General features: G+C 55.7%; 1 protein-coding gene across 1 annotated transcript in view; it reads right to left on the reverse strand.

Moving 5' to 3' along the window:
• Nucleotides 1-17,868, reverse strand: part of AJAP1 (adherens junctions associated protein 1) — a 106,425-nt gene that overhangs the window by 45,436 nt on the left and 43,121 nt on the right. Inside the window, exon 2 of the mRNA XM_081056011.1 lies at nucleotides 4,477-5,285. Within this exon, the coding sequence (XP_080912137.1) occupies nucleotides 4,477-5,285 (809 nt within the window). The remainder of the gene's footprint in view (nucleotides 1-4,476; nucleotides 5,286-17,868) is intronic.

A 17,868-nucleotide genomic window follows, 5' to 3' on the forward strand; every position in this document is an offset into this window, starting at 1 on the left:
CCACCTTTGCAGCTTTAAACACGGGGGGAGGGGCACTGCTCTCCCTCCCAGTCCAATCCTGGTGCTTAAAAAATGTTTCGTCATCATGAGACCAGCTCCCAAGGTAGTTCTACTGTTTAGGTCAGGTGACCACTGGAGCGAAAGAAGGTGACACCAGCCTGTCCCTGATGTTTACAGAGGGAGGCGACTGAAGGACACCGAAAGCCCCCTAGTGACAAGGACAAAGCAACTTAGAAATCATCCTTGGACACGCATGAGTGAATTCCAATGTAAAAATTACCAGGCAGGACTGGGATGGCATCTGAGCCATCGTATCCTTGAGCTGTCGGGTATCACAAAGGCGTGATTGATCCAAATGGGAACAAAAGCTGAATGACAATGGAGACCTACCTACAGGGTTTCTTGGTCCCTCCTGGGTGGTGCACGTTCAGACAGTTACCATGGACATCTGAGAACACACCAGAGGTGTCTGAACAGGTAGGAGAGTGTCAGGGCGCAGGTGCCGGCAGGCAGGGTCTAAGCACGTCACGTGCAGGAAACTTTCAGAGAGCACTTGCTGTGTGCCATGTGCCTGTGGCCCAGGAACCCCACAGCAGGCAGAGGCAGCCATGGAAATCAGCGGGCTTCAATTCCCCACAACTCCCTTTACGAGTTTTAGATCAAAGCCCAGGAAGCGACTTTCTATTTTTCTCCCGAGAGACTCTGTGTTTCCAGATTCAGAACACGACCAGCAAGAGAACTGTCACAGGAGGATGGCGCTTCACTCTGGGGAACATTCTTCTCTTGACCTCCAGTGAACGTCTGACAAACCCTCTGACACACAGGTGAGGCTGGAGCTCAATGTCTTGGTGAGCCTGAGCCAGGTGATTTTTTCATCTCAAAAGGTTCCTGGTCAATGCCATGTATGCCTCTGCACGGAGCACTAACGTCAGGGATGAGGACATGGGACCTCATCAAATGACCTCATCAAATGACTTTACAATGGAGTGGCAAATGGAGCAGCAAGTTGGTGGCAGCAAATCATCTCAAGGATAACAATCATTGTTGTCATCGTTATCACCATCACCACCATCACCATCGTCACCACCATCACCACCATAACCACCATCATCACCAACACCACCATCACCATGACCATCACCACCATCACCATGACCATCACCACCACCATCACCAGGACCATCACTACCATCACCACAATCACCACCATCATCACCATCACCAGGACCATCACCACCATCACCATGACCATCACCACCACCATCACCAGGACCATCACCACCATCACCATGACCATCATCACCATCACCACCATCACCATGACCATCATCACCATCACCACCATCGCCATGACCATCACCACCACCGGCGCTACCGTCTCCATCATAATTAGCACCATCATCATCATGATCATCATTATCTTCATCATCATTGCCATCATCATTCTCGTGTTGACAGCAGCAAGCTTGTCAACAGCACTGAGTACCCAGCATGTACTATCTCGCTTAATCTTTACAACATTACAAGATGGTTAATTCTGCAATTCCCACTGAGTCACAGAGAGGACAAGCAAGTTGCTCAAGTTCACACAGCTAAGACAAGATGAAGCCAGATGTCTGAAGGCAGGCAGTGGCACTTTTAACCACTACACTTAAACTAGAAGAAATTTCCCAATCACTTCGCTTGCAGGGTGACTCTGCGAGAGGGGCCCTTTGACAATTCCAGTGGCTATTCCATGTAAGGTTAGCTCCTGAGGGATTTCAGAGTGCCCCAAATCTCCAGTCCCCTGCCCTTCCTATGCCCACCAATGCCTGTGCTATAGACACACAGGAAAATGTAATGTGCCCCTTGTAAACAATTCCCTACAGAAGCAAAAATAAAGTTCATAACTCCCCAGATTGGTTCCAAACATCCACTCTTGGACAGTGGGACTGACCATGAATTCTTCATATCACTTCCTAAAACCTGACCTCCAGACCCCGGGCAGCAAGTGAGCAAAGCTAGGTGTACTGGGATGACAGGACCCATGGCCCTGGCAGCCTGTTTGCCCTTAACACCTGCAACGTTCCTCTTGGAGTCACTCTCACTGGGTATAAAAATAACTAGCATGTATGGAGCTTCTGTGGCACCAGACACAATATTTTACATTTGATGTCGATTCACTGAGTCCTCACAGCAACCATTCGGGAGAGACATTAATTTTGTTGATGAAGAAAATGAAGCCACGGGAGACGAGAACCTTCCCAGGGTCACACGGCTCCACGTAGCAGAGCCCAGACCCACACATGAATGTGCAGTCTGAAAGCACGGGCTAACCAGGCACGCACAGCCCTGGGGTCCCCAAGCCCACCCTTGCTACCTTAAATTCTGCCTGAAAATTGTGTGTGGCAGTCCCACTCCACAGTCTACATCTGATGGCTGCCGAGGCCAAGGGGGCTTGCGGACGCCTTCTTGGGCTCTCAGTGTCACTTACGGAGGACAGCTGGGCTTTGACGAGCTCCCGTTGGAGGACACATCTCAGCATCCCCGTCTTTCCTCGCCTTGGTCGGGAATCTGAGGACCACCCGCTGCCTACCCACAACACCCCGCGTCACTTCCCAGAACTAACATTTGTCTGCATTAGAGCCACATATCCCCCCCCCCTTAAATCTGTTTTGCTAAACAAATTAACCTAGCACCAGATTATATTATGAAGAACCATAAATCTTTTCCAAGATAAGCATCTGTCGAGTTGGATTAGCAACATCCAACATCCTGTGAATTAATTTGCTAAGCCTTACAATGCCGTCCCAGCATTTAACTTTAGGAATAACAAATGTAATTTGGAATAAATGGGAACTGGTTTGCTCATCCATGTCTACATAGTAAGTGACGTATGCAGATGACAGTAAATGAATGTAGCACTAAATGCTGTAATGAGGATGACTGGTGAGTCTGAGGTCAAAACGAATGCTCTGTGAACTGCTCTCGGGCGCCTGGCCCAGAGATGCTGATTCACAGGCCCATGTGTCTGTAGATTCCAGAAGGAGGCTGCTACATGGGGCAAGGCCTCTGCACAGCCCTGCAGACCGGCTCCCGTGGCACTCCCAGGCTCCCGGCCCCCGCTCCGGGCACTGAGAGGGAGCTGGGTTTTGCTTTCACAGTTATGTTGCTCTCTAGGGAAGAGGAGCTCAGAATGAAAACCCCAGCTCTCTTGTCCTGGTGCAGGAAGAAAGTAGGCCAAGGAACAAAAGCCACCCACTCCACAAAAACCCATCCAACTACTGGCCACAGCCCGCCTGCCTGCCGCGATACGGTCAAGTGCAGAGGCCAAGTGCGAAGGAAACTGTGGCAAGTGTGCTGCCAACACACTCGGAGCCACAATTCTCTCCTTGCCCTGGGTTTGGAAGAGGACCTCCTGGGACCTGCGGAGCCCAGACTCAGGCCCAGACTTGCATCATTGCCTTTTACTACGTTAGCAAACACGGCTGCTTGTCTAGGACGTGCATGCAGAGGTCCGACCTGGGTGTGAACTTGGGCGTCACGGTGTGGCGTGGGCTGCCGCCTGTCCACAGAGACAAAAGGAGCTGGAGGTGGGTTGGGACACAGGGGTCCCTGACTCTGAGCTTTCCCTCAGCTGGTCACAAAGCCATGTTCATGCTGGTGGCTACCAGTGAAGGGACAAGCTTTGGCCTGGGAGATTTCCAAGGGCTACTCCTTTGGACACAATGGAAGGATGAAGTACAGGAGGAGAAAGAAAAACAAAACTACATCGCAGTAGATATTTCAAAGCCAAGAAACAGCAATGGTCCACACGTGCCTGGAGTAATGGAGGCAGAAGAACCAAAGACATTTGTTCCGATCGCCACCCTCCAAACACCTCCAAGGAAATGACATTCCCCAACAGGCGTCACTTGGGAAGTTCTTCCCTATATCTGACCTCGGTCTGTCCTACTGTCTAAAGTGATTCTTAATTCTGGGCCAATCTGGTAGTTGCTACTCCATAGAGCCACACCCTTGAAGGTTTGTGAAGACGCCACATGGCCCCCAGTTCCATTAGCTGTGCCACTTACTCCCGAGCTGGCCCCAGGGGACGAAGTTCTGCCATTCTGGAAGATGTGGCTCTGTGTCCGGCGGGGCTCGGCTGCCCCGACACGAGCACAGCAGGCACAGCACCACTCTTTGGTCACCACCAAGGATGGAAGCTCTCCCTTCACCTCCCACCAGCCACAGCGGTCCGGCTCCTCCCTCCAGACCACAAGCTGTATTAGCCAGTGTACATATGAACAAGTTCACGGAAATGCAGGATCCACCTCTCCTGAAGGCTCCACACCCAACTCTGGGCCCTTTGCCTTTTTTTCGGTTCTGCCGCTGGGAACCACAGAGTCCCAGGAAGAAGCATTCTCATCTGAGCACAGATCAGCGTCCCTCCCAAGCCACGTCCCCGGGTAGCCCTCCCCCACCCCATGAACCCCGACCGGAAAAGAGGGAGCGTACCTGAGGTCTCCCCCAGAATCCGCGGGGGCTTGGTGTCTTTGCCAGTGTCTTTGCTGGGACTGGTAGAAGGCTCCGTTGTGCTAACCCCAAACGGGATCCTATTCCTGGGGCCCAGGGGTGCGGTGACCCCCTTAGTCTGCAGCGTCATGGAGGTGGCCGTGGTAGCCGTGGCGGCCGTGGTGGCGGTGGCCACAGTTGTCTTCCGCGTTTGGAAGATGGAGACTGTGGTGGGACCGTAAATACTGGGAAATGTGTTGGACTCCGGGGCCTCCTCGTCTCCCGTGGGCCCCCACGCAATGAACTCCGTCTCTGTCGTGGACCTGCTGCCTCTGAAGTCAAAACTGTTGAAAGCAGCGGGCCGCAGGTGCCTCTTCCCTCTCCGCAGGAGGGCCTGCTGGTCCGAGATGGTCCCACCCACCACGGGCGAGGAGGAGGCGGGTGGAGCGCCCAGGGAAGGACTGGGTTTGGCAGCAGCGGGGGGCTTGGCGAGCTCCCCTTTGGGCACCAGGGCGGCCACCTGGTCCCTGGGTCTGTGCGCCCGTTTGGCACGGGAACTTTGCATCTGCCCGTGACTGCGCTCCATGCGGGCCGGGCGGGGACTCCACACGGCGGCCGGGATCCTGGCCGGCTGTCCACTCTTAAAACTCCACAAGCGCAGGGGCCGGTGCGGAGGCCGCAGCAGCAGCCGGAACTCAGGGCCCGGGCCCAGGGCCTCACACGTGGGCAGATCCATGGCGAGCTGAAACATGGCTATAAGTATCCAAGCATGGCTTCCTAGGGAGCAGCCCGGCCAGCGGATGGACATGGAACTGCGTGGAAAAGAGAGAGGAGCGTCAGTGAGGGGGCTCTGGGGTGGCTCTGCCGGGTGGCTCTCCACCCCCACTGCGACAAGGAACCGCTCTTCTTGGTAATGAGAGCTAATCTTAACTTCAAAAGGGAAACCGAAACCCTTCATTAGTTACTTCAAAGGCCTACTCAAGTGCGATCTAATAATCAGCATCAGAAAAGATAGTCCCAACCTCACATGTTCATAAGAGCTGGTTCCCACCTCCCCCTCCCCCCACACCCCTGCACATCACATGTCACAGCTCTCCAACAAGCCGGCAGCGCACAGGGCAGGTCCACAACCACTGCATGGGAGGAAACCAAGTGCCAAGCCCCCCAGCTGTCAGCTGACAAGAGGACCTGGAAGGCCCCGCTTTGCTTTCACCCAGAATAAAACAGAGGCACCCAGAGGACAGGAGGTGAGGGAGTGGCACAGTCGGGTCCAGAGCAAGCGCTTTCCTGGATGTCACAGAGGTTACCCGACCCAAGGTGGGCGACTAAGCATTGCAGCCGCCTGTGCTGAGGTCAAGAGAGACAGGCGTCCACTGTCAGTGAGGACCAACCTGTTGGACTTCACGGGCACGTCCCGAGCCCCTGCCACCACCCCGTGCTATGTGCTCTGCAAACCCCACCACTTCCCCTCCCCATCGTATCTCAGTCAAAAATGCGTATTTTAAAGCGGGCTTGTGGCCTCAAATGCCTTACTGAGGAAAGCTTCTTATGTTTGTCCTCCTCTGGATTTTGCTCAGGAAAGTATGACCTGCTGTGAATATGTGGAAAGTTTATGGAGGCGCCAGCTGTGCCCACGTGTGCCTTCTAGGCATTTCCTCTTCCCCTCTTTACCTTCAGTGCAGGTGCCCTCTTAACCACCTCAGGTCCAGGGAGGCTGGAGAAAGGGCCAAACCCTGGAGGGCCTGGTGGGTGGCAGGCCACTTCTCAGTGTGGCTAAGCTTCCGGGGGAGACGAGCCAGGTGGGCTCTGGGAGCGTCACGTTGAAAATGCAGGGCTCGGGGACAGCCACGTGGAAGGGCGTGGGAATCCAGCCCACACGCCCTCTCCCACCAGCTTAGATAACTGAGCACTGGTTACAGGCGCCATTCAAAGTCAGTGCTCGTCACCAACGTCATGTCTGCAAATTGACAGGAACCTAGAACTTCAGTGACTGTTGCAGGTGGGGTGGGCGGCGGTGTTCAGGGCGCCAGCCTGCAAAGCTGCTCAGAACCAGCCCCAGGGCAACAGTTCGGCAGCTTTTCTTTATAAGGTGTGGCACGACTTCGAAAAGGAATAAATCAGTGAGTGTGTGAGTGTGAGTCACTGCGTGCATGGGAATGTGTGTCAGGATTGCGTGTTGGTGAGTGTGTGTGACTGTGTGCATGTGTGCGTGTGTCCGTGTGAGTGTGTCAGCGTGTGAGACCGACTATAGAAGTCGGTATGAATTCACCCGTGTGTTACCACGTCAGTCAGTGGACAAGTGTGAGTGGGCGTGTGCTGGTGTGCTTCTTTGCGTGGACACGTGTGAGTGCTGGTGTGAGTTTGTATCTGTGTGTGAGGGTGGCTGTGTGTGCGTCGATATATGTGCGAGGGTGTCGGTGAGTGTGTGATGTGGCCGTGTGTCCCCCCTCCTCATCGAGCACGGAAGCCCCTGAGGCTGGCCCTTCTCTCAGCGACACTTAGCGAAGTGCTGACCTCCACAGGTCATCGGGGTGTTGAAAGGAAGAAGCTTGTACTAATGGGCACTAATTACCAAAAAGGACGAATCCCCGAATAATCAGGCCTGTTTTTCAATCAGAATGAAAGTGCTTTGCTGCAGAAATTAGGAATTGCTCATTATGCGAATGCTCCACACTGAATTTCTGCCCGTGTGCAATTTGTACAATTTCTCTGCACAGCCAGCCAAGCTCAGTGCGAGGACCAGAGCCCCCATCACTGCACGCAGAATGTAGGTCAGTGTGAAATCTCCCGTGCACGTGCTAAGGGCAGTTCCTTTGTGGCCACAGGTGACTCCGTGAAGATGAAGGGTTTAGAACCACCGGTTCTCCCACTACTCTGCACAGTTGGACGGGAGTCAGGCCCTCAGGGAAATGAGACACTGCTTCAGACAGGCGTAGTGCCTCAGCCCAGGTGGTACAACTGGCAACCATCAAGCACCACCAGGCCTCACCAGGCCCCACTAGGTACCGTCATGCTTCACCAGCCACCCCCAGGTCTCACCAGGTCTCACGAAATCTTACCAGGGCTCGCTAGATCCACCAGGCCTCACCAGACCCCACTAGACCACAACAGGCACTATCAGGCCCCACTAGGTACTACCAGGCCCCACCAGGTACTACCAGGCCCCACCAGGTACTATCGGGCCCCATCAGGTACTATCAGGCCCCACCAGGTACTATCGGGCCCTATCAGACCCCACCAGGTACTACCAGGCCCCACCAGGTACTACCAGGCCCCACCAGGTACTACCAGGCCCCACCAGGAACTACCAGGCCCCACCAGGTACTATCAGGCCCCACCAGGTACTATCGGGCCCTATCAGGCCCCACCAGGTACTATCAGGCCCCACCAGGTAATATCAGGCCCTATAAGACCCCACAAGGTACTATCGGGCCCCATCAGGTACTATCAGGCCCCACCAGGTACTATCAGACCCCATCAGGTACTATCAGACCCCATCAGGTACTATCAGGCCCCACCAGGTAATATCAGGCCCTATAAGACCCCACAAGGTACTATCAGGCCCCACCAGGTACTACCAGGCCCCACCAGGTACTATCAGGCCCCACCAGGTACTACCAGGCCCCACCAGGTACTATCAGGCCCTATCAGGTACTATCGGGCCGCATCAGGTACTATCAGGCCCCACCAGGTACTATCGGGCCCTATCAGGTACTATCGGGCCGCATCAGGTACTATCAGGCCCCACCAGGTACTATCGGGCCCTATCAGGCCCCACCAGGTACTATCAGGCCCCACCAGGTAATATCAGGCCCTATAAGACCCCACAAGGTACTATCGGGCCCCATCAGGTACTATCAGGCCCCACCAGGTACTATCAGGCCCCACCAGGTAATATCAGGCCCTATAAGACCCCACAAGGTACTATCAGGCCCCACCAGGTACTACCAGGCCCCACCAGGTACTATCAGGCCCCACCAGGTACTACCAGGCCCCACCAGGTACTATCAGGCCCTATCAGGTACTATCGGGCCGCATCAGGTACTATCAGGCCCCACCAGGTACTATCGGGCCCTATCAGGTACTATCGGGCCGCATCAGGTACTATCAGGCCCCACCAGGTACTATCGGGCCCTATCAGGCCCCACCAGGTACTATCAGGCCCCACCAGGTAATATCAGGCCCTATAAGACCCCACAAGGTACTATCAGGCCCCACCAGGTACTACCAGGCCCCACCAGGTACTATCAGGCCCCACCAGGTACTACCAGGCCCCACCAGGTACTATCAGGCCCTATCAGGTACTATCGGGCCGCATCAGGTACTATCAGGCCCCACCAGGTACTATCAGGCCCTATCAGGTACTATCGGGCCGCATCAGGTACTATCAGGCCCCACCAGGTACTATCGGGCCCTATCAGGCCCCACCAGGTACTATCAGGCCCCACCAGGTAATATCAGGCCCTATAAGACCCCACAAGGTACTATCGGGCCCCATCAGGTACTATCAGGCCCCACCAGGTAATATCAGGCCCTATAAGACCCCACAAGGTACTATCAGGCCCCACCAGGTACTACCAGGCCCCACCAGGTAATATCAGGCCCTATAAGACCCCACAAGGTACTATCAGGCCCCACCAGGTACTACCAGGCCCCACCAGGTACTATCAGGCCCCACCAGGTACTACCAGGCCCCACCAGGTACTATCAGGCCCTATCAGGTACTATCGGGCCGCATCAGGTACTATCAGGCCCCACCAGGTACTATCGGGCCCTACCAGGCCCCACCAGGTACTACCAGGCCCCACCAGGTACTACCAGGCCCCACCAGGAACTACCAGGCCCCACCAGGTACTATCAGGCCCCACCAGGTACTATCGGGCCCTATCAGGCCCCACCAGGTACTATCAGGCCCCACCAGGTAATATCAGGCCCTATAAGACCCCACAAGGTACTATCAGGCCCCACCAGGTACTACCAGGCCCCACCAGGTACTATCAGGCCCCACCAGGTACTACCAGGCCCCACCAGGTACTATCAGGCCCCACCAGGTACTACCAGGCCCCACCAGGTACTATCAGGCCCTATCAGGCCCCACCAAGCACTATCAGGCCCTATCAGGTACTATCGGGCCGCATCAGGTACTACCAGGCCCCACCAGGTACTACCAGGCCCCACCAGGTACTACCAGGCCCCACCAGGAACTACCAGGCCCCACCAGGAACTACCAGGCCCCACCAGGCACTACCAGGCCCCACCAGGTACTACCAGGCCCCACCAGGAACTACCAGGCCCCACCAGGTATTATCATGTCCCATCAGGCTGAATGAAGAGCAGCCCCATGCAAACTTGCCTGTCATCAGTACTTTGAGAAATATCGCCCCAGGAAATTAAAACAGCAGCACCTAAGCCTGTGCCTCCCTGCCTGCCCCTGGCATAACTTCACACACAGGATATTTCTGTCATTTTTCACCAATCATGACCTGTAATTGGTTACCATAGAAACCCCCTCATTTCCACTCCACCCAGCTGTTATGCAAAAAAAACCAACCAGTTGCAAAGGCTGGAGAGCTTGGTTTGTTTTCCTTCCTCAAGTCCAGTTTCTTCCTTTTTAAAGCGGTGAATTTGTTCAGACCGGGGACGTAAGGAGACAAGTCCAGACAGAGGCTGCAGCCCAGGCCCAGCAGCCAGGAAACACAGGGCCAGGCAAGGGCCAAGACAGTCCCTCCCACAGAGACGGTTTCTTTACAGAGGTCACAGGTCCCAAACCCGCTGCTCTGGGGCTAGTCCCTCGGCCTGGATGTGCAATCAGTACCTGCCTGTCCTGAGGCTCACGTGGGGGATTCCTGGGCGCGGCTGCATCGTGGTGTAAGGGGATTTGGCAACTCTGCCAGGACCATGTCTGACGTGACAAACGACCTCTGTCCTCCTCCCTCCAGCTGGCCCTGAAACCAGGCAGGATCCCAGGAATGCTCTCCCACCAGACCCCACTCGGCACAGGACTGGGAGGCCCCAACTCCACACTCACTTCATGATTAAGATCCTTGGACCACTCACAGCCCTCGCAACCGGGAAGGCACCCCTGGTACTGTCAGCCATTTCTCAGGATGGCAGGGGCCTCACACATCCTCAGGAGGGGGCCTCCCATCTGCTGATGACACCACTAACTGTCAGAGCTGGTGTGTGGCACACCACGGAGGCCAGGTACGCCACAGCGCAGGCAGACGGTGCCAGCTCCCCCAAACCCTGGGGCATCCACACACCCCCTTTGGAACATGCCCCCCAACCCATAAGGGTGGCTACAAGTAGAAAGATGGGTAATTCCAAGTACTGGGGGAGATGTGGGGAGACAGGAACCCTTAACGTGTTCTTGGTGAAACAGAAAATGGTCCAGCTACTACGGAAACCGGTTTGGGGGTTCCTCAAAGCCAGCTGACCCAGCAATTCCACTCTTGGCTATAAGCATATGTCCATGTCCACACAAAAAGCGTGTGCACGGGAGCTCACAGCAGCACCACTTCGTAACACTGGGAAGTAGAAACCACCCCAGGGCCCATCCACAGATGAATGGAAAGACAGTGGGGTCCATCCCTACCATGGAATGTTACTTGGCCATAAAAGCAAGTCCTCATAATTTCTCCAACATGGATGAAAACAGTATGTGAAATAAAAGAGGCCACTCACAGAAGGCGACATGTCCTGTGACTCCATGTACATGACATGCCCAGAATCGATCAATCCAGAGAGATAGAAAGTAGATAAGTGGCAGGGGGCTATCAGGAGTGACAGAAAGGTATTCGGGTTTCTTTTAGGGGTGACAAAAATGTTCTGGAATTAATAGTGGGGATGGCCGCACAACCTTGTGAATATACTAAAACCACTGAATAGTACACTTTGAAAAGGTGAAGCTTAGGATACGATAAGCAGTATCTCAAGAAGTGGACACGTGCAAGGGTGGTGGAGAGACCTACTTGGGGTGCATTGCATTGTGTCATCCTGGGCCCGAGCCCCGGGCAGGTGGGAGGAAGGACAGGCCGCTGAGGCCAGAGCCGGGCTCTCTGAGCTGTAGGCGAGACTTTTCAGATCCATCCACACGATCCTCGCTGGGACTCGCTGCTTCCTTGGGGGCCAGGCTGCCCGTATCCACCTTCTGTGAAGGACAGGCCTGGATGGCTCCTGTTCAGGGTCCTGGGCAGGGTCCAAGCCCAGACTTTCAGATGAAGACCAAACTCCCCCAGCCGCCACCTCATCACCTGATGGCTTCCAAATGGGGAACTATTGCTCCATCTCATCTTACTTTCTAGTTTGCAGCTTTCTTGCTTCTCCCTTTTTACATTTTTATTGAAATCTTTTTTTCTCCAAGAACAGTTTAATACGATTCAGCTAACTGAGATTCAACTCGATGTCTTCTGTGTATTTTCTCCACAAAATATACAGGGGACACAAAGCCACCTCTTCCACGTAAGGTGACACTTTTACCCCCGGGGACAGCTGCACCCTTTGCTGGAGAACCGGGCAGTGAAAACCTGAGCTGGGAGCTCACGCAGGAGCCCTGGGGCCACATGGCCCAGAGGCCGCCCCAGAATCTCCAAGATGGGAAGGGACTCAAGAGTGTCCGGCAGGTGGCCAGCCTGTCCCCACGCTGCCACGCACAACTCAGCACCTGTGCTGACCACATCTGTCCCCAGAGCCTCTGCTCTTGGGTTCATCATCAGCTGGCTTGGAGGAGAATCCACAGTGGGAACAACTGCCTAATGGAGAAATGGGCCTGGGAGTGGACTGTCGCTCCCGCCTGCAAGCCCCCATTTTCTGTCTTTCACACGAGACGGTAGGAGCCGGTAGGTCCCAAGGTCATCTCACCTGCTGAGGAGACGCATGCGTCTGTGATCAATGACTGACACGCACAGCTAGACACAATTCCAGGGGCGCAGAGGGCGTAGACACAGAAATGCTTCTTCCAGCACACGGCTACCCTCCGCCCTACAGACATGGGGCCCTTTACGTGGGGCCCATGAGTCTCCCTGCGCCCCTCAGCGTGACCCGAGTACGGATGCTTCCTGCCTTGCCCCCCTTCTGTTGATTTGTTTGCTCAAATGGATTTGCCATTTTAGGATAGCTGTAGATTTATGGAAGTGAAAAAGGAGAGTTCCTGCGTACTGTTCTCCCAGGGGCCCCAACGGTAAGATCCCACGTCACCGTGATGTCCCTGTCTAACCAGGAGAAACACTGGGACGCTGACATGAGTGAAATGCCACCCTTCACGTGGATGTCACTGGGTCTTCCCTAACACCCTTCTTTTGTCCCGGGACCCCACCCGGGACCCCACCCAGGACACCATGTGACATTAGTTGTCACTCTCCTCAGGCTCGTCTTGGTCACAGTGGCTCAGACTGCCCTTGTTGTTGATAAACTGACAGTTTTGGGGAGAGCTGGTCAGGTAGTTTGTAGAATGTCCCTCCACTGGGGTTGTCGGATGTTTTCTCATGGTGAGACTGGGGTGAGGGGTCCTTGGGAGGAACCAGGGGTGCAGTGCCCTTCTCCTCACATCGTGTCAGGGGCGCCTGCTGTCAACGCGCCTTATCGCTGTGCTGTGACCTTGGTCACCCGGTTGAGGTCCTATCTGCCAGGTGTCTGCACTGAACGACTTCCTTCCCCTTTCCACACGCTGATCTTTGGAAGCAGGCCACTAAGCACGTGCACTCTTGGGGGGCACGCACGTGGTTTTTTTTTTAACTCTGCAAAGCTCACCTGTTTGACGGGCAGAACAGGCCAGAGGAAACGGAATGGGACATATATCTAAGGGAGCAGCCATCCCAGAGTGGATGGTGGATGATGGGCATTGTTTCCCTTTTAAAAAAAAACCTATGTGCCAGTGCTTCCCGAGTACTGGCTGGCAGTGGGGAGCCTGAGTGTTCCAGCCCCCAGGGACCTGGGGGGAGGCAGGATGCCATGGAGTGCACTGGGAGCTAAGTTCTAGAACACAATGGCCCTGTTCTGCTCTTTCAGGAGACAGGAGACCAAAGGGCAGGGTCCTAGAAGGACGGAGCCAGCGGCAGGCCTTCCGAGGACACACCTCAGACCCTAAGGCTGAGGGGACAGCAACGGCCATGCTCAACCTCAGAGTAAAACTCCAGCTGGGCCGGCCTTTCTCTCGTTACCCTGTCCTGCTCCTGATGAAACATGCATTCCATCAGGAGGACACGTTTGCTCTCAGGTGGGAAGGGGGACGCTGGTGCCTGGTGCACAAAGGGCCCCAACACCTCTAGATTCTTCCAGATTCCATGCTGCTCCAAGTTCTCTGGCACTGCTGCCCCAGAGAGAGAGGTGTGGGGCCCCCGAGGCCACCAGACTTCTTCACAGGAGAACCTCTGGCTCCAGGCACACTCAAGGCCCTCTTTCATCCCATGTCCCCGGGTTAACAGGCAGCCTCGCACTGGATTTCAGGAGCAGAGACCTAGCCTCCCTGACGCAGACACACGTGGTCTGTCAGGCTCCATCCGCCAGCATCGGCTCAGAAAGGGAACACACCTTCTTTTGGATAGCAGTCACTGGCCCAGTTCTCCTAATGAAGAGAAGGGAGCGGTGAGTCACTTGCACGGCATTCCCAGCCTGATGTCACTGTGGTGTCCTGTCAGAGCCACCTTGCTCCACCTGGCGAGTGACGACAGTTCTCAGCCCTTTCAGGAAAGGTGCTCGGGCTGCCTAGGTTTTCTTCCTCAGCGGAGTGGATGAATGCCAGGCACACACGTCGTATTTGACTCACAGAGAAGGAGTGGCGTAAGAATGATTCATTTGTGTTGGATAGAAACCTCCAGAATGACAAGAAGTCTCTGGCTACTGTCCTTCCCCAGAGCACGGGGGTCCTCTTAGCACCCACGAGAGCAGGTCTCACTCCTGGGTCAAGGGTCCCGCGTCTGAGCCTGGGAGTCAAGCCTGAGTGGACCAAGGAGTCGCTCCTGCCCACTCAGGGGCAGCCCTGCCGGCACCTGCAGAGAAGGTGTGCTCGCTGTCACGCCGCTTCCTCCCAAGGCCACGGTCCTCACAGGGGCTGTGTGAGAAGAACCTGAGCACACCCCAAATGTGTGGCCACCTAACCGCCCCACCGGGTTCACCGGCACCACCGGGAATCACAGGGTTTCCTGGCTGGAAGGAACAGTTGACAGTCATCTGGTCCTACCCACCCCAAAGTGGGCTCCTCAGCCAAAGAGCTTGGGCCCGAGTCGGGCTACCCGCCTGAGCCTGACGGGAGCTGTGGTCAAGCCCGGGTGAGATGCAGTGGGTGAAGCAAAGTGAAAACGGTCTCTTGCTGAGTCTTTCTCCTGGAGCATCTGTGGATAAATGGTCTCAGCCCAAACCTTCATTACTCGGATGATGCCAACGTGAGACCCACAGATGAGGGGGCCTGGCTGGGGGCACAGCAAGCTGGCATCAGACCTGGCCTGAGTTCAGGACTCAGGCACTTAAGCTCTCTGTGCTCAGTAACGGGGCCCCACAATCGTAAACCCAAGGGACCAGGGACGTACTAGAAGCAGCAGAGCAAACAGACAACCTGCCTAACCCATAACAGTGGTGACTCCACTCCCCGGACTGTCCGTGGAGTGACTCTGCCCCGGGGGAGGGTGCAGGAGTGGGCACTGGGCCTTGGCAGGTGACCCTCCATGCCTTTCTCCTTATACAGCGGCCAGAGCTTCACGCTCTTGCAGAGGACACCGTCCCGGGCATGTCCGTGATGCCGGAGTGTCCACAGTGCCTTTACGTATCAGTACTTCTCACCTGGGGTGATTATTCCCCCGGGGACGTGCAGCAATGTCTAGACACATTTTTGGTTATGGGGAGCTGGGGGCGAGGGCGTTGCCGCTGACATCCAGTGGGCGGAGGCCAGAGACGCGGCTGAACACCCTTCCGTGCACAGGACGGCCCCCACCATGACTTCCCCGGAACGTCCACAGGGCTGAGGCTGAGAAACCCTCTCACACATGCACGGTCTACTCTTCCCGGGTCCTGGTGAGGTGGGAATGACCCTCTTTATCCCCAAGAGGGAAGAGACCAGTAGATGACTGACCGGCACACGCCCCAGAAACAGCACGATTTGGTGGTGACACCGGGGCGCAGGGCCAGCTGCCTGACTTCCAGTCCTGGTGCTGCGTGAGCTCGGGCAAGCCGTGTAACCGCTCTGTGCCTCAGTCTCCCCACTGGTAAAATGGGGTGAACACGGGTACCCACACCAGGGGTGTCACGGGGACTCCACGGTGCACACGTCAGGTGTGGCTCCTCGTAAGCACTCGCAAGCATCCCCCATGATCTCTCCATGCCCCTCATGGCCCTGGATGGCTCTGAGGAGCCCATCTCCTCTCCCAGGAGCTGGGAGCAGGGCGTCTGCAGAACAGGGAGGCAGAGGCTGCGCAGGTGCTGCTGGAAGGAGGCTGAAGGATAGCAACACGCTGGCATCTGGTTGCCGGGCAACGTGCCTGTGAGCATTCCGGAGGAGTGAGGTGGTGACAGGCAGTGGGCGGGTAGCCCTGGGGGCGGGAACATTCTGTCCCTGGGATGGAGAGTCAGGCTTCTGTGAGTCTGACGTTGGAGTGCCTAATGCCAGACGGGTCCCCGGCGCCTTCCTGCAGCCACAGCGGGCAGGCCACCCAGGACCATCAGCCCCATGAAGCAAGCCCTGGCCTAGCCGGTCCCCTCGGTTCAGCTCCTGTCCCTTTTATTGCATCTGTGCCCTCTCCAGGCAGTGCCCAGGACGTGACCAGCAGCTGCCCCAGGGCCGGGCACCTTCCTAGGTCAGCCAGCTGCCTTGCCAGGTGCCCTAGGCCATATGCCACCCATGCTTCTTCTGAGGTGGGAAGAAAAGTGTGAGATGGGCCCCCGGCACAAGCTAGCCCATACCAGGACCAAGCACTGTCTCTTCTCCACACCCCTCTGCACAAAACGGCAGAGCTGGCAAAGCCTGGCATTAATAGAGCTGGACTAGAATCCTGCCATCGGGCAACCTCCCTCGACCAAAGTCGGCTCAGAGCAAGGACGCTGAGAACGGCCTGGGAAGGCGACATTGACTCTACAAAGCCCAGCAGAGGTGCTCAGGCCCGGCCTCATGTGACAACCACGTGACTCCCCTGGGCAGGGGAGAGGGCAGTTACAAAGGCCGAGGGCCAGGCCTCACCACAGACCCGCTAGCCAGCATCTTTGGGGACCAGGCCCAGCACCAGTAAAGCTGTCGGAAGCTCTGCCGGGTCACCCAGGGTTGCGAGCCAAGAAACATCGTCCGTTTCTCACTCAGACCTGGGTTAATCCTACTTCATGTCCATCTGCAACAAGAGGTATAGGATGGGCGCAGGTGGGGAGAGAAGGCATGCTGGGGCAGGCCGCTGCCAGGTGACCCTTCAGGACAGGGGTCCGAGGCAGAGAAGCAGCACACAGCGGCCGGCAGCAGGTGTGACAGCTCCTCCCGGAGCTCACTGCCCTCCACCAGGCGTGTCAGGCCAGGGAGATGCTCCTGGGAAACTTCTTATGCAATCGTGTGAAAAGACAAGAGCCACGCTGCAGAAATGCATATTTGTGGAAAATAAGGCCAAAGAGAAGCAAGCGTGGAGACAAAGCTTGGAGTGGGCGCTGACAGAGAAAGGCACACGGATGGAGCAGTAGCTCCCGCCAGGCACGCGGCTAAGCATTTCACACGCGCTGTCTCCCGCCGTTCACACAGTAACCCTCCAAGAAAAACTGCTGTTACTCTCATCTTACAGAAGAAAGAAAAGCACCAAAATAGTAGCCGTGTTTTCCTCTGGAAAGAAATCTCTGAACAATACAGCTGGAAGCAGGTGATGCTGACAGAGGTAAATATTCAGCCGCAGGGAGAAGCGGGTTCCAGAAAGGACACGTCCCTCCAAGGTTTCGGGATGTGAAAACTGTCCCGTCACCTACCTCACGTTGGGAAGTACTCACTTCTCCTAGAGAATGTTCTGAGCCCTCAGATGCTGCCCCTGGTGAATATAGCTCATTATGGAGTCTCGTCCCTGAAAAGTGGACTCAGAAGAATAGATGTTGCCAGCTTCCAAAACACCCATTGAAGTCCCTCTATCTTCACGGGAAACATCTATTTTGGTTTTGCTGCTATTGTCGTGTTGGTATTTACGAAACTCAGTACGTGAGCCAGGCCCTTTTTGAAGCCAACCAAGAAGGATGGAGGAAAATTACTGAAGGAGTCGCTGCCTCTTGGGTTCACAAGCAGGGCGGTCGTGGGCCCCGTGGGTTTCCAGGATTGGCACTGACAGGGAGGGAGTGAGGTGGGTGTAGGTGGGGGGCTGAGGCACAGGGAAGGGACAGCAACATGGCCAAGGGGAAGTTTTGGGGTCAGCTCAGCAACACGATGGCTCGGGCAGGTCCCTTCACCTCCCT

Source organism: Rhinolophus hipposideros (genome assembly GCF_964194185.1).
Source record: "Rhinolophus hipposideros genome assembly, chromosome: 8".
NCBI lineage: Eukaryota > Metazoa > Chordata > Mammalia > Chiroptera > Rhinolophidae > Rhinolophus > Rhinolophus hipposideros.